Source organism: Canis lupus, chromosome 24, assembly GCF_003254725.2.
Source record: "Canis lupus dingo isolate Sandy chromosome 24, ASM325472v2, whole genome shotgun sequence".
Lineage (NCBI taxonomy): Eukaryota > Metazoa > Chordata > Mammalia > Carnivora > Canidae > Canis > Canis lupus.
The window spans coordinates 30,441,939-30,465,822 of NC_064266.1; the positions used below are offsets into that span (position 1 = coordinate 30,441,939).

The window sequence follows — 23,884 nt, forward strand, 5'->3', positions numbered from 1 at the left end:
TTACTTGTCCTAACAAGTAATGGCAACCATCTAAGTGTCCATAGGAGTCTGTCTGAATAAACCATGGCATATCCACATACTAGAGTCTCATGCAGCTATCAGAAAGAGCCAGGCAAATCTGTACAAACTGATATGGATTGATTTCCAGAGTATAGTCAGTGAACAAAGACACATGATGTGGAGTTTATCTATTGTGCTATTTTCTATATAAAGGAAGAGGAAGAGGGGTGCCTGGCTGGCTCAGTTGGTTGAGTGCCTTCATCTCAGGTTATGATCTGGGGTCCTAGGATTGAGCCTCATGTTGGGCTCCATGCTCATTGGGGAGTTTGCTTCTCCCTCTCCCTCTGCCCCTCCCCCTGATTGCACAAGCACTCTTTCTCTCTCCCTCTCTCAAAAAAACAAATAAGGGGCACCTGGGTGGCTCAGTAGTTGAGCATCTGCGTTTGGCTCAGGGTATGGTCCCGGGATCAAGTCCCACATTAGGCTCCCTGTAGGGAGCCTGCTTCTCCCTCTGCCTGTGTCTCTCATGAATAAATAAATGAAATATTTAAAATAAATTAATAAATCTTAAAAAAATCTTAAAAAAATAAATCTTAATAAAATATCTTTTTTTGCAAAATGAGCTACAGGAAGAATATTACCTGAAATGAATAAAAACAGTGACCTTCTGGATGTCGACAGAAAGAACATGAGTAATGGAGATGGTGGTACTACCTCTTAGCGTACATTTTTTTACATAGTTTTGACTTTTGAACCATGTAACTGCTTTGATTTTAAAAATAAAAAGGATGGGGGAAAGACAAACCTTAAAACTGATACAAATGAACCTCACTGGGCATCAAAATGATGCTATAACTGCACAGAGAAAAGACTAAGCCTCTGAACATAGTATTTTGGCTGCTTAAGGAGAGAACGACTGAAAAGCAAATCTTTAACTTCACATGGTAGCTTTCCTGTGTTTAGGGGGATTGGTATTGTAGTTAAGAAACTATTTTATATGTATTGTAGGATGGAGCAAGTGAAGAAACACGTGGATGTTAAGAACCAGGTTCTCACAGAGGCAGGAAGGAGATCTATGTATGGAATGACAGTAAGAGGTGATCTGAATCAGTAAAACCTGGTGATTTAAAACAGATAAATTAAACCCCTCAGTTGTACCTACTTGAAGAGTCTAGAGGCTATAACACCCCATCGATCACAGCTAAGATGTATATCTTTGTGCCAAAGTACCACTCCCCACTGAAAGAGATCAGAAATCCTTAGAGAAGTGGTTGACTTCAGGTGTGGAGCAGAGATATTACAAGGGTGGTCTAGAATATTTTGTTATGGCAGAAGCAAGGAAGACTAATGAGAACGTGTCAAAAGAACCTAGGAGCCAACCCACTAGCCACAGATGAGACAATGTGAGCATCGAAGAGAATTATAAATAGTACTGGATTTTAATGCAAGGAGTCAAAAACAAATGATCTATGAGTCAACAGGGATATTAAAAATGGGGAAGGATGGGAAGAGAAAATCATTCTATAAAGGAGAATGCTAATTAATCCATGTAGAGGGAATGATAGATTTAAAATTCACCCTTTTGTAAATAAAATGATTCAGGGGAGGATTATCAAGGAGGCTAAAACCACTGGGTGAAAAAATCATGGAGGAATAGGGATTTGCCAACCTCAAAGCACCAATGCACAGAACTGCTGATTTTAAAAAGAGGAAAGGGCTGTATTGACAGCAGAGGGGCTTATCTAAGTGGCCAAATGCAGTATGTCAGGGACTCCCTGACATTATTATGTAACTCTAGATAGCATACAGTAAAAAATACACATCACCAACCCATGTGGCATTTTTGCCAAAAATGTCTCATTTTCTGGTTTTGCTACACAAAATCATGCTTAACATGATTGGAAATGTGAATGTGCTTTGCCTACCTGATTTTTTTCCAATTAATGCTAAGTCTCTTAGATGTTTTATAGTGTCATGGTTGTGTAGGAAAATGTCCTTGCCCTTAGGTAATGTATACTCTCAAAGAGTTGAGAGATCAGAATGTTGGGATTTCTGCAGTTTACTTTTAAATACTTAAAAATACTATATGCATTTTTATATGTGATGCCTCCATTTCACACATACCATACATACAGATGAGTAAGAAAATGGAACATGGTGTTTACCAGTGGTGAATCTAGGCCAAGGGTTCACAGGTCTTCTTTACACGACTCTTAATTTTTCTATAGCATGGAAACTTTCGCAATAAAATCCTGGGTTTGAGTCATCGTGTATAACACGCCTTTTAATACCTAGCACAGGGTAGGTGCTCACTAAATGGAAGCCAAATGAGACCATCATCAACACTGTCTTTGTAGTTCAAGGTCTCGTACGTTCCATTTCAGAATCATGACTGTGGTCTGGGGAAAGGCAGAGAAGGAAGCACTAAATAAGTAAGCCATGGTTTGTCTGAATCATCTATGAAAAAAGGAAAAATAAAGAACCCCAGTTAGTCTCCTTGCTGTTCCCCAACTGATGCCATGGGGCTCGTGGCCATGAGCTGCTTTCACCAGCGGTGGATGACTTTGTAGGACCTCAAAGGGACTAGGGCACCGAAATTACCCATTCTACAAATTCCCCAGAAGACAGTTTTGGAGCTCAGACAAAAGCAGCATGAATCCAGGCAGCTCAATCTGAGAGGTTGCTCTGTGGCTCCCTGAAGGGGGTTTCAGTTAATTGACTAGGGCCAGGACCCAGCCTCAGTTTGTCCTTGAGGTGGATGAGTTCCCAACAAACAGAAATGGTGCCTCTTCCCTCCTGAGGAGGAATGGAACCTGATCCTGGCCTAGGGAGGGGCCTGGGCCCTCTGGCAGTCTTCCTTCAACACAGAGGGTCCTGAGGTGGGGCCTCAGCAGAGCTGTGAGATGGAGGATGCATGTCTTGGATGTTGGTGTTTTTAATATGATAATGTCCACACGTCTCCAAAGAGTAGGAATTGATGTTTAATAAATGGTGTTTAATTAAAGTTTAATTTTAAAGCATTGCTGCTCTCAAGTTACTTTGATAAAGGCTTTGTGATTTCACCCCCCTGGTGACAGGAAGGAGAAAGGGAGAGGCTAAGGCATGGCATAAAAACGGGACTTGGGATTTGCTGTGGCACAAGTTAAGTAATCCTCATAAAGAAGCCCGAGGCACATAGAGCATCCTGGAGAAAACACCCAGAGCTGCTCCTGGACCTAACCCTATTGTTCATGTTGACTCTGGAGTTTCCATGCCGAGTTTTAATAGTGGCAGTTCCTCCTTGTCTAATAACCGATTGCCACCGAACCACCCTCCCTGCCCTGCTCTGCTTCTCAGATCAGGCACTGACCACGTCACTATTCCTTGAGTGTCTAAGTCATATCTTCTCCAACAAGCTGGAATGCGTGTCCTAGGGCAGGTTGCTGGTTTCTGTATTGCTTGGGCTATAGGATCCTTTGCCAAGACATTTTTTTTCTTCTGTGATTTAATCCAAATGTGACAGCCACATTCATTGAAAACCTACAGTCTTCTGGACATCATTCCCATTTTTTTTTGTTTTATTTTTAAGTAATCTCTATACTCAATGTGGGGCTCAAAGTTACAACCCCGAAATGAAGAGTCACATGTTCTACCAACTGAGCCAGCCAGGTGCTCTCATTCCAATGTCTATATATCATTCCTTTCAGTGACCATACCAACCTATCAGATGGCCACTATTTGTATCTGCATTTGACAGGCAAGGACACCGAGGCACAGAGAGGGAGCGTGGCTTGTCCCACGTGTGTGGCTCTAGAGCTCACCTTCCATAGCAGCACATCCTTTACCTGCCGGAGGATGAGCTGTGCATCTCTGAAACAGCAGAGCCATCCAGGAAAAGGCCCAGCACCTTCACCTGGAACCAAACCCAAGGCCACAGATCCTGAGCTGCAGAAGGATGCCCCGGTCAGATGCCCACTCCTCTATTGGAGGTTGGATGCGAATGGGTTCACAGGAAGCAATGCACTTAGGTCACCTGATGAGGCTGATCCAGGGGTGAATCAGGCCTACAGTCACTGTTAGGCAGGAAGGTGGGGGGCCAAGGTGACAGAGGCTGGGTCACTACTGCAGTTACTATCTAGAGAAGCAGTCCCCAAGGGTTGCAAAGAGTTGCCGTGACAATGAATTTAAAGGGGGAGGAGGGTCACGAAGGGTTTACCATGTAGGTGGGTTGTGTAAAACTTCCAGTTATAAGATGGGATTTGGGGAAAGGAGAATAGGGGGACAGGATGAGCAGAGGCTGGCACACTTTCTTCTTTCTCTTCGGGGGACTTCGCAGCTGAGGATGTCTATCTGGATCCCAGCAGGGGCCATTACTCAGGGTCCTTGAACTTGCTTATGTGAAGCAAGAGTGGTAGGGGGGATTGCCATGGAAGAGGTTCTGCCTTGAGGTTCTAAGCCCCCATCTTTGCCTCATGTGGCTGACAATGACAGTGCTCTGTCCATCCCTGTACACCATCTTTGCCCCCCTCGACCTTTTGTCTGCATGTGGCAGACAGCAAGCACTTCCTGAGAATTTCCTCCCGACCCTCCTTCTGCATCCCAGGCCTAGCCCTAGGGCAGCTCCCTTCTTCCCTGCTTGGGAGCAAGAGTGATGCAAGACCCATCCTGTGGACTTCTCCTGCAGACCAGGTCACCGCCCCCTCTGCTGGACAAGGCCTGAGGTTGCACCTTACCCTCCCGTTCCCTATCCTGTCTCACTTCTCTTCCGGACTCCCCAGGGAAAACTTCCTTACTCCATCACCTGTACCCAAATCTATACCTCACAGTCTGTTTCCAAAGAACTAACTAAAGATGCTGGAAGGAAAACTGAAATATGGTGTTGAGAAGTGTTTTTTAGGTAAGTCCTAGAACCAGCAAGTTCTGTCCTCCCATAAATAAGACAGCTGTTGTGGTGGAATCACATGCAAAATGCAGTGGGAGCGTAGGAGGGAACATTCACATCAGCTTGGAGCCGTCAGGGAAAGCTTCCTGGAGGAAGTAGCATGCAAGCTAAGACCTGAAGATGAATACAGCTTGTCTCACAGATATGGAGGGAGGGGCCATGACAGTAGGAGAAATGGCATGGGCAAGGACAGAGGGCGGGAAAAGTGATGTGGTTCTGTAGTCCAGGAGTCTCAAGGTAAGAGGCATGTTGGGAGGTAAACTGCACGAAGCTGACTCATCAGAACCTTGTAGGGGTGGAGGGGCCTGGGTGGGGTAGGGAGGAGAAATGGAGGATCACTTCAGGTCTTTATTTTGACTCACTGGACACAGTTCACTGACATGAGGAACACGGAGTGAGAAGTCAGTAGAGAAGTGGAGACTGGTTCATTTTTGGATACTTTGCATTTCAGCTGCTTGTAAGACATACAGGTGTGGATTTGGTTCTGGGTCATCCAGTGAGTGTGCTACATAATTTACACGTGCTTTTTTTTTTTTTTTAATTTAACTCCTACAGAATCCAGAGTGGTCTGACTCCCAGATTCAATGCGCTTAAACAGTATGATACACAATGCCTCCTCCAGAAGCATCAGTGTGGTTAAACACCAGAAATAGAAGGTCTTATAAAGTGAGAAGAAGGATGGGGTTGTGGAAGGATCAAATCTAAATGCGTGTCTGTGTCTAGGGGACAGCCCCCCTGGAGTTGTGTGATGCCCTTCGTTAAAGACCTTGGCGAAGAGGTCGCTACAGAGGAGGAAATTAAAGATGCAGGAAAATAGAAAACCTCATCACTGTCGGGGTTAGCCCGGTGACAGGTTCAGCATCGTCTATTCCCAAGTGAGCACACCCCCCTACCCCCTGGCCACTCACCGTCCTCCTCTGTTTGCACCACCAGCTCCTCACTCTCCATCCGGCCCTCAGGGTTGGACAGCAGCAGCCGCAGCCGGATGGTCATGAAGGGGCGCAGGCCACGCAGGGTATAGTGGGAAGAGGTCTGGATGACCTCTTCAGCCTCATACTGCTGCTGGTTGAACACGTACTGGTACTGCACTGTCAGGTTGTAGCTGTGGCAGCGGGTCACGGCATAGCCAAAGGGCTCCCACTGCAGGGTCAGCTGCCGGGCGCGGATGTCCACGATCTCCACATTCTGCGGGCCATGCACAGGGTCTGCAAGACACACACGCACACAATACATAAAGGCTTGGAGGACTGTTAGGCAGCAGGGCTGGGTGTCCTGCTGAAACAGGAGGGACCAGCCCCCAAACTTATCTTGGCCCCTTAGCCATAGCCTTCATGATTTTTGCCACATAGAGTACAATTTAATTGACATTTTTTCTGTAAATCAAACTTTTTTTCTTACTTATGCACATGCATTAAAAAGAAAACATAATTATATAAAGGGAAAACCTGAATCACTTGCCATACATAAATGTTAACCATTAAAAGAAGTGCAAAGTTGTTCAATTCGTAAAGGTTCATCGGGGCACCCCTGAAAACTGCCCTGGGAACCAACAAAAGCACATACAACATCCCACGGTTGGACTAATTTAGACTTGCCTTACGTGCAATCCTGCCACATTCTCTCCCTTTGGGAAATCGGCCCCCTCTCCCTCATTAACCACACTGAGGTGTGCAGGCTGGAAATCCAGCCATGTGTTCAGTACACAGCGTTTAATACCTCATCTACATGGTCACCGGCACTGCTGACTACTCCTTACAATTCCCCTCCTTCCACTGACAACACGACCAATCATTTCCCAGCCTCCAATGACAGCCCTTGACATTCTTTCTCTGCTCTCACTTTTTTCCAAACACACCCCTTCCAGGACATGGTCCTAAAACCGGATATGGGGGCACCTGGGTGGCTCACTTGGTGAAGCATTCAACTCTTGATTTTGGCTCAGGTCATGATCTTAGGGTCGTGACATCGAGCCCTGTGTTGGGCTTCACACTCAGAATGGTGTCTGCTTGGATTGTTGCTCTCCCTCTGCCTCCCCCTTCCTGCCTCTCACTCAATAAATAAATAATTGAAAAGTAGATGTGGTCATGTCTTCACACTCTGTTGCTATGTCCCATGTCATCCTTCCCCATCCAGACCCCCATATATAACTTTGGCTGTCTTATTTTATTGCAAATATTCTGTTTATACATCATATAAAATAGGTGCTTTAGTACAAAACACATTATAACAAATGAAACATTTCAAAAAAAAAAATCCCCACATGTGAAGTCATTCTATAAAGCTTAGGCATTTCTTATAATAGAAGCATAACTTCTTTTGTGATCAGCATCCCCATAAGTTCTTGTGTTAACTATCTTAGCTGCAAGTAGTTAAGCAGAGGCTAGAGATTAAATCAGTATTTTCTTTCCATATTACCTAAACAACTTTATCAAGTTCTGTAATTTCTCTCGGTCCATCTTTTATTTCATTTATAAAATGAGGGTAATAATAGTACTAACCTCACTGGTGGGTAGTAGGGGGCTAAATGAAATGTTGTTTGCAGAGCTCTTAGAATTATACCTGGGATTTAATAAGCACTCAATATATGGTGGTTTTTCTTTTGTAGCGGTAAGAATAGTGATGCAAATAATAAGGCTTTGTATGTTGTCTCTACTCTGAAAGTATTTTAAGTGCCAGTGCTGTATAGTATCCCTAAGCAAAGGATGGATTCTATTACCCTAAGAGCATATAGGGGTATTGGTATTTTGTCCTCTAAAAGCATTCAGGGGTAAGGCTGCCCCTATGCCAATGCAACAGTAAGAAAGTGGGCAGGACTCCGTACAAGCTACGTTCCCTGATCTGTCCCTATGGGGAAAATGTCCTGTGACTCGTGACAGAGCCTTGCCAAGGAACACACTTCAGAACAGTGTTCTTTAGAGGAGGATGCCCAGAAATGTCAGGGCGCCTGGCAAACCAGCCCAGGCCTGCTCACGAGCTGCTGGGGACAGTGAGCAGCCTGGCTCTGGATTGACTGAGGAGTTCACGGTCACTTGTACAGCCCAATTATTCATGTTCACAGGTCCTTTGTGTAAAAGACAGCCAGCGTTCCAAAAGCAAATGGGTGACTTTGAGAATGTGACATTGAACAAGCTGTTGCTGAAGGTCCATTGTGCTGAGCCCACACAGAATAGAAGGTGAAAAGTGTGGTCCCCATAGTAGTGGGGGTATGATCTGGTGTGGTCGATTAGTTTAACAACTCCTGATGGCATGAGGACAAATGTACAAAAGCACAGGATGAGCAAGAAGCTGCTTGCCTGGGAAGTCTGAGTGTTCCCACCAGTTTCGCCTGGCTGGAGCCTTTCTGCAGGTCCCAATGCCAGAACTCTCCTGGCAGGGAGGCCACTTATCCCTGCTCAGGACCTCAGGACACTCCTCCTCTGGCTGTGCCTTCAAAAGAGACGGCACACCCCAAGAAGATCATCACCCTTAGGGCTTTCTCACCTCATCTCCTTAGAGAGTGAGGATGGCAACATATAAGACCTTTTAAATCCAAGAGTCGTCCAGTTTATTAAACATCCTAAGATGTACCACAGCCCATGTTAAATATTTTTGAGGGAATCTCCAATGTGCCCCTAAAGCACAAATGAAACACTAAAACAGCGCTGATGGCCAGCCAGGGTCTGTCACCTGCATCATCTTGTGACCCTGTGAGGGAGGGACTGGCTGCCAGTCCCACTTTACAGATGAATAGACTGAGGCCAGAGAGGCCCAGGAACTTGTGCTGAGTAACAAGACTAGCAAGTGGCAAGGGGGGTTTTGAACTTGTGTCTATCTGACTACATGCCTAGTGTGCAAAGTCAGAAGACATGCCAGACACGAGGGGTCTGGAGAGAGAGTCGGGCAGGTGCTGTGTATGTCCTCGAGGGAAGCAGAGCCACCCTCTCTCTCCCACCTCTTCCTCCTGCGCCCTGCCTGCCGCCCTTCCCCTCCCTGCTGGAGTTGGGCCGTACCCTCTCCTGCTTTCCCTCCCTGTTCACTTGGTCTCCTCTGTGAGGAAAGATGTCCCTGCTGAGCTACACCCCCCTCCCCCGCCCCAGCAGAGCTCAGGGGCTATTTCTTTCTCTTCTTGTTCACTGTTTATTTATTCATTTCCCACCATGGCAGCTTTTTAAAAGTTGGCCCTGCCCACCAGAACGTAAGCCCTGGGAGAGCAAGGATGCTGACCGCTTGTCCCAGGAGCCCGCACCTAGTCCGGAGACATGCACCGGAAGGCCCCAGAGAGTGTCAAGCCAAAGGATGGATGGCCCATTTTGTGGACCTCACCACCATCTGCAAAGAAAGCATCACTTGTCTCATCAGAGAGGAAACCAGAGCCCTGAGGCCTGTGCCACATAGGGAGTGCTCAGCTAAGATCTGAAGTCCGCAGGGGTCCAGTGCCTCTGCATTTATGCTGTGCCATGAGACCACGGGCAAGGGGACCAAGTCACAGGGGCCTGTGGACACCTGGGGAGGATACTGGGAACCATAAGGCAGAAATGCTTGACCCTCAGGAGCCAGGGACCCACTGGAGAGGGCGACGCGGGACTCAGTCACACTTAGTGCTCCTCTGACCACCGGCCTGTTTTCCCACTGTTGGTCTCCAGCTTCACCAGAATTCTCTCCACAGCTCACCTGGACAGTTGTGCACTCAAACACCTGTCTGCTCTTCTTAAAGGAGGAAGCAGGCAGAGGTGCCTTTTCCAAGAGGGGAAGGGATGATGCAAGGCTGCCACAGAGCAGAGACTCCCTCCGAGAGCCAGAAGGTCTGGGCACTGGGGAAGTTCCTTGCTTCCTCTGAAGCAATGCCACAGTCATCAGATGGGCCACTGGGAACTGGCCACAGGGAACAACGGGAGCCCGGCTGGAAGCCAGACTCTGGCACTCACTAGCTGTGTGACCTTGGGCAAGGGCACTTCATCTCTGAGCCTCCATTTCCTCGTCTATAAAGTGGAAATTATTGCACTAATCTCAGAGGGCTGTTAATGAGTATAAAATGAACTGTAAAGGGAGAGAGAAAATTGCCTCTGTTTAACTATGGGCATTCCTCTTAGAGAAAATGGCCTTTCTTGGAGAAATGCCTTAAGAAGTTTATCTGGAGCAGAAGCTGCACCCCCAGTGCCTTGGGATCAGTTGTGCTCAGCCTTCACAGGAAGAGAAAAGTGAATCTACTTGTCACTAAGACTGAACAGGAGAAAATGGGGGTGAACAAGGTAGCAGAATGTTGCCAAGAGCTGAGTGTGACTCCCAGATCTTCAATGGGACCTTAGAACAACACAAAAGGGTTTTGACCTCCTGTGGATTCTAGAAAGGGCTGAGATGGGTATGCTTCCCTTGGGGCAATGAAATACCACTTGGGAACAGAGGGACCAGAGGCAGAAGGGATTTGGGAAATATGGCCAAGTGTGTTACTGATACCTTGAGGCATGACTTCAGGTGTACCCCAGAGTATGGAAATTAAGATCAAGGAAGCCTCAGTTCCTGTGCAAAAGGCAAGACCTCTGGTAGATCTGTGGGTTAGACGGGTGTGGATGACAGTGTTCTGAGAGTTCGAGAACTCCCACTCAAGAGAAGAAAAGACAATGGCTACTGATGACATAGTAACTGTGGGCTAGGCACTCGCATGCTGAAAACAACTCTCTAGCATTGAAAATTGAGGCCAACAAGGGACGTGACTGACCAGGAGCCACACAGCCAAGTCCCTGGCTCTGGGTTCCCATAGCCCTTTGCACAGGTGTCCAGCCCACTCAGCATTTGTTATGCTTTCTAGGAACTGCTTGTTCATTTATCTGTCACTCCTCCCAGGCTGCCAGGGACCACATTCCATTTGTCCAGCAACCTCAACACATGGTACAGGGTCTGTCGAGGAGCCAGTTCATGTTTATTAAACCGAAATGAACAGATGGTGACCTGTTCTTGGGAACCGAGCTTGGACCCCCTGACTCCACAGTCCCGGTTTCATCCCTGCCATGATGTCACTGAGCCTTTAAGGTGAACATATTTATTTTTGCATTCCTGCAAAAAGAATGTCCCACAATCCACACGATGGAAACTAGTTTTCACAATGTGTGATGGACGCCTTCACACTTTCGCTCTGACTCCTCCCCACAAACCTCAGCCTCTCAACCCCGCTTCTGCTCCAGTGATTGTCTATAGCAGGAAGAGTCTTGCGTTTACACTTGGGTCGGTGCAAACAAGTTGGAAATTGCCGAGAAACTCCCTGTGTGTGCAGTGGAGATTGGTTTGCTGAATTTACATCCCCGTGTAAATATGTCCAAGCCTAGAGCCCAGGGCAGTTTCTGTCACTAGAAAAGGCCATTCCCACATGACCGTCTTCAGTAACAGCCTCCTGGCCAGAGAGAAGATAAACAGTGGGAAGAGAGTGTGGCTTGTCAGGAAGCTGGAAAATCTTCCTCTGATGAAAAACCCAAGTGGTTTGGCCTCTGGGTATACTTTCTCTGCCCTTAGACCTGACAACAGGGGCCCTGTCCTGAGCCCTGTGCATTAAGGAGCCCATGCTGCCCTCTTGAGCCTATGCCTTCCTCCTGCAGCCAAAGCAGTCAGTGGGCCAAAGCATCCATCTGCTCCTGGCACTCCCTATTCTGGACCAGGATCCAGGTACCTGATACCCCCAGAATTCCCTGCTCCAGCATTCCAAACTTACTTCTGGAGCCTGTATGAACCTCTTCCCTTGGTCTGCCCTTCCAAGATCAGACCTTAGTCCATGTGTGTGCATCCCTAAGGCCCAGGGGTAACCAAAGAATGGCACTTTGGGGAGAGTGGACAGAACTCAGAAATGAGGACTAAAATCTCCACACGTTTGCATGAGACTTTTTATAAAGTCAGAGGAAAGGAGAAGGAAGGGGGCCGCAGTGCTCTATTTGTTCTGGCCTTAGACCCTACTGTGTTCTTGCAAGATTAGGGACAAGTGTGCATGTGGATCTGCGTGTGACTGACTCATGTCTTCAGAAGCTCCTTCATTCCCACAGTTGCCTCTGGAAGGCAGGCTGGTCCTCCTGACCTCCGATCACTTCTCCTCTTTTGCACATTAGATCTTACTAAATACCATTTCTCCCTGAAGTACCATTGCCAACCTAATACCTGAGCCCAACTTGCAACCTCTACCTTCCCACCTCCAAACTCCTTTCCTCGTTTCCAGCTGCTCACTCCTCCAACTCTACGTTGGGAAAGCCAAGTACCATGTCCTGATTCCTCCCATACCTCCTTGCTCTTGCCCTTGTTCCCTCTGCTTGGGACACCACTGGCAAATCCTTGGTCAACAGATTCACGGTCCAGAGCCAATACTACCCTTTCCTTCTAATTTTCTCCCCAAGCCTTCCTTGCCCAGGTACAGTGAACTCCTCTGCCGTGTTTTCTCCAGCCCATCAGCACATCTCCCTACCCCTTACCCAACTGCGGGTTAGTCACGTACAGGCTCGGTTCATGTTCATCTCACCTGCTCCCTTATAAGCCCTCAGATCTCTTCGTTTTCATAACTAGAACACATGGCTACTTAATAAATAGAGGAATGAGTCAACATAGAAAGTAGATGGTGAGTGAAGACCAAACCAGAATTAAGGTCCTCCATACTGCAGGGGAGAAGGGGTAAATCAGGGCTCTCTTTACACTCCACTTGTGAAGGCTAGTTATGTGGTTAAGTCAGAATTTGAGGCTTTTTTGTTCTATATGGGCCCAGCTTCCATTCCTGCTGTCAAAGGCAATAGCTGTAGAATCTCCTAATGACCTTAATCAAGGCAGAACATCTTATTAAAAAAAGAGCAGCAAAGCAGATTTCCAAATCATGAATTTTCTATTTATTCATCTTTGCATGTGGAGTTGGCTGTAACATATGTACTGTTCAAAGTTGAACCTACATTGAGATAATTTGGGGCATGGGGCTGAAAATGTGGAGGTGGATAGCTTGTATGTAAAATTAATTTTTTATCCATTTGGAGATGCAATTTGAGTTCCTTTCAAATTAAATTGCAATGGAGTCCTAGGCAGCTGGAAACATTATTGCCAGTATAATTTGATACTACAAGAGCAGTAATACGTTGACAGATATTTCGATGTGACCATTAATTTGCAATTTCTGCATGGAAATGATACACGAAGGGAGAAAAAGGTAAAAGGAACAAAATTAAAATCCATCTTCCTTCCAGCATCATCCAAACCCACTCTCTTGCTTACTTTCCACCACCTTTAACTTATTACAGATGTTTGGTGGATGAGAATTTGTTGACTATTACCACGGACATCTTATAAAAGGAGGCAAGGACAGGGATCCAGAGGCTTCTTTGGAGAATGCTGGTACTCTCACAATCCAGGGTCACTGGGTCTTACTTATCCTGATAAACAGAGCCCTGCCATGCTGGAACATGTTACCTTGTGAGAAGGTGACTCCATTGCTACCCTCTTGTAGCAATGAAATAAGGAAGGTAATTCATCTACACATTCAGTGGCTCATTAATTAATGAAAAACTACTTTTGAGCATTGGTGATGCCATGGCGTAATAAAGACAACACTGGCTCTGTGAACACCTGGACCTAAAGCAAGTCACATGTGCCATCGGCATCTGTGCCACCTTTATTTTTCATATGTAAAATGTGGGTGATACTCCCTGCTCTTCGGGGCTGTGAGGGGAACTAAGGAAACAGTCTCCACGAAGCTTTTATTTATTTATTTTTAAAGATTTTATTTATTTATTCATGAGAGACAGAGAGAGAGAGAGAGAGAGAGAGAGAGAGAGAGAGAGAGAGAGGCAGAGACACAGGCAGAGGGAGAAGCAGGCTCCACACAGGGAGCCTGACGTGGGACTCAATCCTGGGTCTCAAGGATCACACCCTGGGCTGAAGGCGGTGTTAAACCGCTGAGCCACCCGGGCTGCCCCTCCACCAAGCTTTTAAATGGTACCTGACACAGCTATGTTCCTTCACATACAGCTCCCACCTCCAGAAGGAAGGCAGGCAGAGGAGCCATTAAGGTAGAAGTCTTGTATGTTACTGGCCTGGTTTTCGATCTCATTGATTGTTGGGTTCATGCTTTTAACCAACTATGGTTTGGAGCCACCAAGCTTCCATTAATGCATTTTCAGAAAATGCTGTATATATTCCTTATTTCTACAAGCACATCTTGAACCTCTGAGATGGGACAGGCATTGGGGATACTTGTAAATAAGACAGACACTTTCTTGCCTTCATGAGACTCAGGCTCTAGAAGGAAATGTAGACACAACAAGTGTGATGAGCAGAGCGATGAAGCTGGAAGTGCCTTTCAGCAGGCGAAGTGCTGGGCTTCCAGGCAGCACGTGGCAGAAAGACAGCCTAGCACTGGAGACTCATCTGATCCAATTTAATCATGACTCGTGCACAACCCTTACATCCTTTTTCATAGACACCAGAAGCCACCAAAGAAATCTGAGGTGAGTGAAGGTTAATGATTCCCCCACAACTGCATTATTAGGTTATAATAAAAGCAAGTCTCAGGCCAAATTCTACTACACAGATGACCACTTATTACACAAATGTTTATTAGCAAGCAGACAGAGACCAGGTCAAATCATCTATTCTATAAAGTTCAATAAAGTCCCAGAAATCTGTCCTTGCAGAAGTTGGCAAACATTTTTCTTTTCTTTCTTGCAAAGGGCTAGCTAGTAAATATAGGCTTTGCAGGTCAGTCTCTGTTGTGACTACTCACCTCTGCTACTAGAGTGCAAGGGAGACAGACTATATGCACTCAAATGGGTGTGGCTGTTTCAATAAAAGTTTATTTTCAAAAACAGATAGCCAATACCCAGAGCTGTCATTGGTCTACTTCTATCCCAGGCGCAAAATAAATTACCATTATAGTCACATCAGGAATCCTCCTTATCCAATGGGTGACCAGGGCTGTTTGGGAATCTATCATCTCTAGTTAAAGGCTAGAAGTCTTACTGCATTCCTCTTCATTATTTTTGTCTGGAAAGAGCTTTACAAATATTTTGGCCAGCCCACATATTTTGAATATGTGAATATAATTTCACCAATTAAAGTCCACTCATAGTACCTGTTATTATGTTGATCAACAGGTCTCCAATTTCAACCGCAACAACCAATTTCTGACATTTAGTATACTAATTAATAAAATGAGGGTTGATGATCAAGATACAGTATCAGAAACACCTGTGCAATGCAGCATTGTCTCTGGAGTAGAGGCTTCTTGACAGAGACACCAGCACATTTTCAATGAACTGTGTGTTCTTGATGGGAAGGCTTGAAGCACTGGGATTGATCTAGAACTATAGCTTAACCTATAAATCACCCATAACATTGCTCTGTTAAATATTTGAGAGTAAATTACCAACAATGTAATGTGCAGTCTAGGAGCCAAGAAGGCTGTCCTGAAAAGAGGGGGCCTTCCGTCTAAATGGTGAATAGGATTTAACCAAGTAAAGATGCAAGGTGTGTGGGAATAGGGGAAGGGGCTAGGGAGCGGGAAGTTTGAACCTCAGGCAGAGGAAGCGGTATGTTTCAAGTTTAAGAGCTGAGAACAGGGCCCGGTGGCTCAGCGGTTTAGTGCTGCCTTCAGCCCAGGGCCTGATCCTGGAGACCCCGGATCGAGTCCCACATGGGCTCCCTGCATGGAGCCTGCTTCTCCCTCTGCCTATGTCTCTGCCTCCCTCTCTCTCTGTGTCTCTCATGAATAAATAAATAAAATCTTAAAAAAAAAGAGCTGAGAACAAAGGAGCAAATGGTCATGAAAATTCCGACACAGGACTGTCCCCCACATGAGCACCCCCATCCAGTGATGAATTAGGCCAGTCTGCATGTTAAGCATTGTAACAATCCCTCTATGCCATTCCTAAGAAGTAAGTGAGAATAAAAACGAAGTTGTGACAGTGTGATGCGAGTATTTTTTTTGCCAAAAGTAAAGCACCGGACAAACTCATTCTTTTAATAAACATTTCTGAGCCCCTACCATGTGCCCGGTAATGTACAGGATGTAAGAGTGAGCCAAACATACAAAAATCCTCCCTGCCCTTTGGGAACCTATGTTCTAGTGCAGAGGGGGATCATATAATATATGAGATAACCAGAAAATTATACAGAACATCAGCTGGCAGTAAGTGCTCTAGAGAAAAAAAATCAAGCAGGGAAGGGAAACTGGGGAGTACAGGAAGGTTTGTGCCCAACATCTGATCTTGATTTCAGGTCTCGTTCCCTACTCCCTGCTCCCTGCTCTCTTCATTTACTCTAAAGTGTTCCTAGACACAGTTTAGCTTGAAATATTTATTGAGCACCTATGGGGTGGCAGGCGAGGTGCTGGGACACAGTGTCAACAAAAACAGGGTCCCTGCCTCTCCTGAGCTTAAAATCAGTAGGGGAGTCAGAATGAAACAACCATAATGGCAATCAGACATGCAGGCTGACAAAACTGCACACTGTATGTAGTACATGCTTCGTTTTTTTTTGTTTTTTTTTTAAGATTTTATTTGAGAGGGAGTGTGTGTGTGCACAAGAGAAAGCATGCAGGGGGAGAGGCAGAGGGAGAAGCAGGCTCCCCACTCAGCAGGGAGCCCCAGGACCCTCCCCTACCCCAATCATGACCTGAGCTGAAGGCAAGTACTTAATGGACTGAGCCTCCCCAGGCGACTCCACATAGCAAGTGTTTAAAGGGAACAGAGAAGGGGCGAGCTGGATGAAGATGGCAAGCCAGGACTTTTCCGTAAGGCAGTCAGGGAAGATGACTGAGGAGCTGACACTGTGATTGCAGGTTATCGCTCTTCCCTCCTCTCTCTATTACCTACCTCTCTTCCAGCTTCCACTCATTCCCTGGGCCTTAGCTGTTCTGGGGAAACTTGCTCTCAGATGTGTATCGCACCCACAATGGGATTAGGTGTGCTGCTTCACGTTCCTCTGTGGAAAGGATGCGTGAACTTGGCTAAGATATTAAACAGGGCAGATGAGTGCTGCTCCAAGGGTCCTAGGCAATTCAGTCCTACAGCTAAGCAGCTTGGGGAATGGATGGGGAACCATGAGGCAGATACAACTTAGGCTCCAGAAGGGCCCACCCAGTGGGGCTATGGACCTCAGGCCCAGTGTGAGCATGGAGGCTGCTACCCAAGGACCCCAGGCTGTTTACTGAGCTGCTCTCTTGCTCTGAACACTCTTGTATTGTTTTGTGCTGCTGGGGCTAGGCTCTCTGCTTCATCCCCTGGCTTGATGCTAGTCTCCACCTTTGGGGGACAACAGAGAGACCCTGCAAGGCTGGAGGAGGAAGAGCAGGCTTCCTGCTTCTGGGTGCATCACTCCAACATTGCTTCTTCACCCTGGGCAAGTTCAGTCTGTCTCAGCAATTAGACCTGGTCTGCAGTTTCTCCAACATTTAAAGAGCCAGCCTCATTGCAGCACCTGAGACACACTGGCACGTGCCAACAAGTGCTCTGTCTTCCAGTCTTTTTTTTTTTTTAAGGATTTTATTTATTAATTCATGAGAGACACAGAGAGGGAGGCAGAGACAGAGTCAGAGGGAGAAGCAGGCTCCCTGCAGGGAGCCTGATGTGGGACTTGATCCCAGGACTCTGGGTTCATGCCCTGAGCCGAAGGCAGATGCTTAACCACTGAGCCACCCAGGTGTCCCTGTCTTCCAGTCTCTTAAGTGTTTATGACTCTAGCCCATTTTATTTGCCCTGTCCAGCCCTAGCAGAGCCTGCTTTCCACAGTTGCTAGGCTGCTGTCATACCTTCACATTCCTTCTGTACCTTTTCAGTTTCCTAGCCAGTTCTTTCTATCTAGTTAACCAGGTTTCCAAACTCGGTTCACGGTGCTCTTGTTGTTGGAGTAGTTTTTCACAGAGCTTCTAACCAAAGAAACACCTAACAATTTCATTTATTTGTTAGTCCAAACAACTTAAGTATTTATATCCTAGCAATGTAACAGTGGTTTGAGAAAACAGTACACACAAATCAAAAGACAAAATGCTGTAATGTCACTCGTAAATAGCCACAGTTACTTACTACTGGGAGGCATGCATCTGTTGAGCACTGAACAAGCCACTCCTGTTAAATGCTCCAGGCTGACATTTGTATAATACTTTTCCTTTCATCCTACCAGGTACTAGAAGCCCAGCTTTGCAAAGATAGAATGGCATCCAAAAAATGTAGCTCACTCTAATGCTGAAACAGTGGACCACTTCTACTTTGTGGTCTGCATGGTGTTGGACAGATGACGCTATGTTTCATGATATTTGAAGATTAAAATCTAAATGTCCTTAGGTGATAACTTTGTGAGTCCACTGTGATTTCCTGGGCTGCCTCACAAGTACCCAGGAGAAGCTATAGACAGACAAAATGTTGGTGCCTAGCAGACAGTAGGTATTTGGTAAGTCCTAGTTCAATGAATGAATGAATTTGGGTCACCAGTGTGGTGCCACTGCATTGTGGGGCAGGTCCACTGGGAAGAAAAACCTCCTATTAGGGGCTTTAAGAGAAGAGTTGGCTACATGGAGAATGAAGGAAACTCATCCCAGGAATATCAATATATCTGTAAAATCGGACCTTTCAGCTGAGTTAAAATCCAGGAAGACCCAGGCCATTTCCCTAAAGGGGCACTTACTTGTCACAGGGCATTTTAGAGCATGTTAATGCCCAGAAATAGAGTTTTAGCTGTGACACCAAAGTAGATGCTGCTGCTCACTCTGGGTGGAAATTCTAATGTCAAGTTTACAGTAAGCCAATTGGGAAACCAGGAATAGAGAATAGTTTGAGTAGTGAGTGCCCAGGCAAGGCCAGTGCTGATTAAAATTCCGAGTAAAGACGCTGCAGTAAAAATAGTAAAAAAAAAAAAAAAAAAAAAAAAAAAATCTATGACAGATAACAATTCCTTACAAGCAATCCTCTTTGTTAAAATGAGTGGTATGATCTGCTAACCAAGGCTTGACCAATGCAGGACCCCCATTGCCTGAACTTCATGAACATTCTGTGTCCTTATCCTTCCTCTCCCAGAGTGCCCTTCTGCCTGGGGACCCCTTGACCGCCCCCACCACCTGACATCCTAGCTGGCAGGGTCCTTCCCAGTGGTAGCTCAGACTAGTGCATCAGGTGCTATACCAGGGAGCCAGGTGTGCAGGGGGGGTGGGAGTGCTGGGGGGGGGGGTGGGCTTCGCTTCCTGCCACAGTAACTACTCAGGTGCTTAGACACCAGGGAGAATTAAATGGACATGGGCACAAGATTGCAGCCTGAAAATAAAAGCTTCAGAATGTTTAAAAATTACTTTGGTGGCAGAGGAAATCAGATTGGAAAGAGAGAAGCAGTTTCTAAATTACATGGTTTCAGTTTCCGGAGACGAAAAGAGTTACGGGGTGGAAGGGAGGAGAAGGTGAGCCCATAAAGTCTTCTGGGCTTCAGTTCAGTTCACATTTAATTCATGGCAAGTCTACCTTGTCCATTTACAAAAAAAATAAATATATAAACCCAAAACCAAACAAACAAAAAAACCAAAAACAAACCAAATCCCAGGAAACTAAAAAGGAAAGATGGAAGATGGAGGAAGATGGAAGGAAGATGGAAACTTGAAGCACCTCTGATGGTCAAAAGCCACTGGGTGCTGGGCCCAGATGAGACAGTAAACATTCTGCAGGCCGCATTTCCCTTTGGCAAACAGTCTGCCTGTGAACGAAATGGGAAGTGGAATTAGGAAACAGTCTTCCCTGTCGCCAACATACCATAGTTGTGATGCTGGTGAAGGGCTGTGTGCAAACAAACTGTTTCCAGATTATGTAAAACAAATAAACAAAAGCAGGATTTCCTGATTGGACCCCCTTAGTCTCTCTCTCCCAGAACTACTACCTTCTCTTTCATTTGGAGAGTTTGGCTTTTTATATTCAGATCTGGGGCTTCTCAAAAGCTGAGGCCGCTCACAGCTGAGAACCCCCACCCCAGGACACTCTTGATCTCCCAAGGAACAGCATTAATCTATAGATACTACTCAGGGCTGCCAGGCCTTGAAGAGTCCTGCTGTGTCAGCAGGCCCAGAAATGCCTACCAAGCTTTTTTTTTATGATGTCCAAAGCTTTATTCTTTGAAACGTACAAGAGGAGAATTAAATTGAAGGAAAAATTTCAAACAAAAACCACTGTCAGTTGAAAGAGGCTCATTCTCTGTCAGGTCTCATTTGGGACTTACATAGGCGTTGAGAAAGGACATGTGACAAAGCAAAAGCTGTCTATTCCAGTCACCTTGGGGCAAAGCATTGAGAAGAGAACCCCAGTAGAAGAGGGAGCACAGCAGAACAGTAGCTGGAAGACCCCTGTTGCCCTGCCTGCCTCACTCATTGGTGAAGCACCCTCACTCAACGTGAGTACCTCTCAGCAAAGATGGTGGCCTAATTATGCACACCTGGCTGGCCCCTGTAACAGCAGTGGCCCCTGGCCATGACACTGTGAGACACAATCCAACCACAGGCTCTTACACAGCCAGCAAATGATCATCCTTCTATCCGAACTGTGAAGAGGTAGGTCACTATCCTTCTCCTTGACTTTCAACTTTGACTTACCCTTCGAAGGCTGCCCCCTGAAACATGTGAGCCCTCCCTTCTCCAGAGTCACCAGTCACAATCCCCTCCCCACTGCTCATCTCCCCTCCATCTGCAAAGAACTTTGCTCACGTGCCTGATGTTTCCACACTCTCCCTCCTGACCAACAAAACTTGCTTATGCAATGCGTGACCACAAGTAATTTTACCCTTTCTGAGCCTGATTTTATAATATGTAAAGTGGAGCTCAGCAAACCTACCTCCTAGAAGTCTTCTAAGGTTGATACAAAATTCTATGTGCTCATATAATGGCTGTGTAACAAATGGACCCCAAAGCCACTGGTTTACAACAGGCATTTATCCGTGAGCTCATGCATCTGCCTGTCTGATCTCAGCTCCGCCAGGCTTGGCTCCAAGCTGTGTATTGAGTTCAGGTCTGCTTCATGTGTGTTCATGGCAGGGCCCAGGCTAACTGGGCAGCAGCCACTTAGAGTATGTTCTTTCCCTGATGGATGCATCCATCAGAGCTAAGCCAACCCGTGCAAGAGGTCTTAAGGCCTCCCTCATGTCATGTCCACTAACACTATACCAGTCAAAGCAAGTCACGTGGGCAAGCTGGACATTATCATGGCCACTCCCCTGCCCCCAGTAGGAAAGTGGAAGTAGGAGAAGTGAATATGGCTGCATTATAACCCAATATCATAGATCAGTATGAGTTTATGCTTTGAGTAACAGGACCAGCCAGTACTTCCTCACATTGCATAGGCTTGGTCCCCTGATGGGAGGAAAGTCTAACTTTGAGTCAGGTCACAAGGCAGCCAGGATTTTCTGCTGAAACTACAAGGGGTAGGCAGTTGCCTGTTCCACCTGCTTTTGCATTATTATGTGCTGTGTCCCTGGGAAAGAGGGGGCAGGAGTCTTACAGACGGGCCTGGAGAAAGCCCTCTCATTTGAAGTCCTTCTTGATCTCAATACAAACCTTCTGATCCACTAGCTACACTAGGTAAGTCATTCCTGTCCTCACCTCCCAGATGCTGGCTCAGACCACACCCCTCTAGAAATTAGAAAGGACAAGGGAGCAGATTCTCTAAAGCCTACAGAAGGAACCCAAACCTGCAGACCTATTTTAGACTTCTGACCTCTGGAAAAATACATTTGTACTGTTCTAAGCAAGTGATTTTGTGTTGATTTGTTAAAGCCACGATAAGGAACTATTATAACCCTCAAATATTGTTCTGCTCATTTTTGTATTTTTTTTTGATCCACACCCCTCGCTCTCATTGCCCTTTTCCACAGACACACACCTATGCTCCACATGTTCCTTTGCTTGAATGAATTCTTATACAGTGCATAATGCATGTCTATTAATTATGTACACTGGAATGTATTATATCTCCTTTACCTTCTCATCACTCAGTACACTGCTTTTGACATCCACTCAGGTGGCTGTGTCCTGTCTGCCAACCATCCCATGCGCTGTGTCCATCCTGCACAATTTACCCATCTATTCCTCATTGATGGACATGCAGTTTGTTTCCAGTTCATCCCTATCAGAGCCTATGCTATAGGAGACCTCCTCACACATACCATCTTCTAGATTTGTATAAATTCCTTGAGAAATACATTCCTAGGAGCAGGAGGACTGACTGACTTGGATGTGTAAACTTAATCCAATGAAGTGCTCCCGTTGCTTCCAGAAGAGCTTCAGCAAAATGAGCTGTGTGTTAAGGTTCCTGTGGACTCACATCTATGGCAACCACTTAGCATTATCCAGTTTTTTTTAAAAAAAAAGTGTGCCAATATGATGCGTACAAAGTATTTTTGCCATTCCTATTTTAATTTACATTCCTCTAATACTAATGAGCTTGGTGGTTTCTTTATATATCCATTAGCCTTAGTTTTCTTCTTTGTAAACTCCCTTTTATATCCTTTGCTCAATTACTACTCATTTGTAGGACTTCTTTGTATATTCCAGATTGTTTTTTCCCTGTTCATTCTGTTCATGGTGATCCATGATAAATAAAAACCCTTTATATTTGATGCACTGAAATCAACCAAATTTTTAAATGATGTTTCATTATTTTAAAAAGTTGCTCCCAAATGATAGGCCTAAATCCTGCTCTCAAAATTCTCTCACATGCCAGGCATACAGTCAAGTGACAGTTTTCAGTTCCTTTGATGTTAGGTGTGTCCATGGAACTTACTTTGCCCAGTGATATGTGAGAAGAGACTGTCACTTTCAGGGATGCTTTAAAGCCCATGTGAGATTGGTCTATCTCACGTTCTCCTACACCAGAAGCACTTATTGTAATAAAGTCTTTTGCAGTCTGGGACTCTGAAATCTTGAGGGAGCAGAGTCACCTTGTGGCCATCCCTATGGAGAAAGAGAAAAAGAGAGAGAGAGAGAGAGAGAGAGAGAGAGAAGAAGAAGAAGAAGAAGGAGGAGGAGGAGGAGGAGGAGGAGGGAAGAAGGAGAGGGGGGGAGGAAGGAAAGAAAAGGAAGGAGCTGCGGAAAGGAAAGAGGGAGAGAGGGGCATGTACTTCTGTTAGAGGTTAAGCCACTCAGAATTTGGGGTTGTTACTGGAGCATATCTATCCTGTGTGACTATAGCCTGTCTTAAATGTTTCTTTATTCCCTCCTCTCCCCAATCCCCACTCCTCTACCATAACCAGTCTAAAGTGCTTATTTTGTATTCTTAGGAAATGCATACTGTTGCATATGCAGTTTTCATTTAGATATACGCTATTGTGTTATCTCATTCTGTTTCTTACTCCCACTATGTTTTCAGGCCCTAGGCTGCTGCTGTATGCACACATGGACTCTGTTGATGCTTACTGCTGTATGGAACTCTCGGGATGAGTAACTGCTATCATCTCCCTGTCCTCTGCTCCCTTTCCAGGGAAAGACAGGGAATTTTAGGAAATCCTTGTGCAAACCTGTGTTACAAAGTCATTCTTCGATCTTCTAACTTGACAGACTTCTCTCTCACAGGGACATGTTCTTCTGAGCTCTACTACCTTGGTGTGAGGTATCAGGATGAGATTCAGTTTCATTTTCTTCCACAAAGTGAAAAAGTTCTTTTCCAAAGATTTTTAGTAAACTGTAAGAGACTCTTAACTCTAGGAAACAAACTGAGGGTTGCTGGAGGGGAGGTGGGTAGGGGGATGGGGTAACTGGGTGATGGGCATTAAAGAGGGCACTTGATGTAATGAGGACCGTGTAGTATAAGCAACCAACAAACCACTAGACTCTACCTCTGAAACTAATAATACACTATATGCTAATTGATTTAAAATAAAATTATATTTAAAAAAAGGAAAAAATAGTCTATTTGATTTGTAGTGCCACTTTTATCATACTTAAAGTTTGTATATACACATGGGTTGATTCTTGAACTCACACTTCTGTTCTACTGGCCCATTTGCCTGCTATACCAC

General features: G+C 45.6%; 1 protein-coding gene across 13 annotated transcripts in view; it reads right to left on the reverse strand.

The window, feature by feature from the left end:
• The window catches only part of PTPRT (protein tyrosine phosphatase receptor type T), a 1,044,320-nt gene that overhangs the window by 404,928 nt on the left and 615,508 nt on the right, over positions 1 to 23,884 (reverse strand). For all 13 annotated transcript variants that reach the window (XM_035705859.2, XM_049100205.1, XM_049100203.1 and 10 more), the window contains exon 8: positions 5,830 to 6,126. In XM_035705859.2, the coding sequence (XP_035561752.2) occupies positions 5,830 to 6,126 (297 nt within the window). The remainder of the gene's footprint in view (positions 1 to 5,829; positions 6,127 to 23,884) is intronic.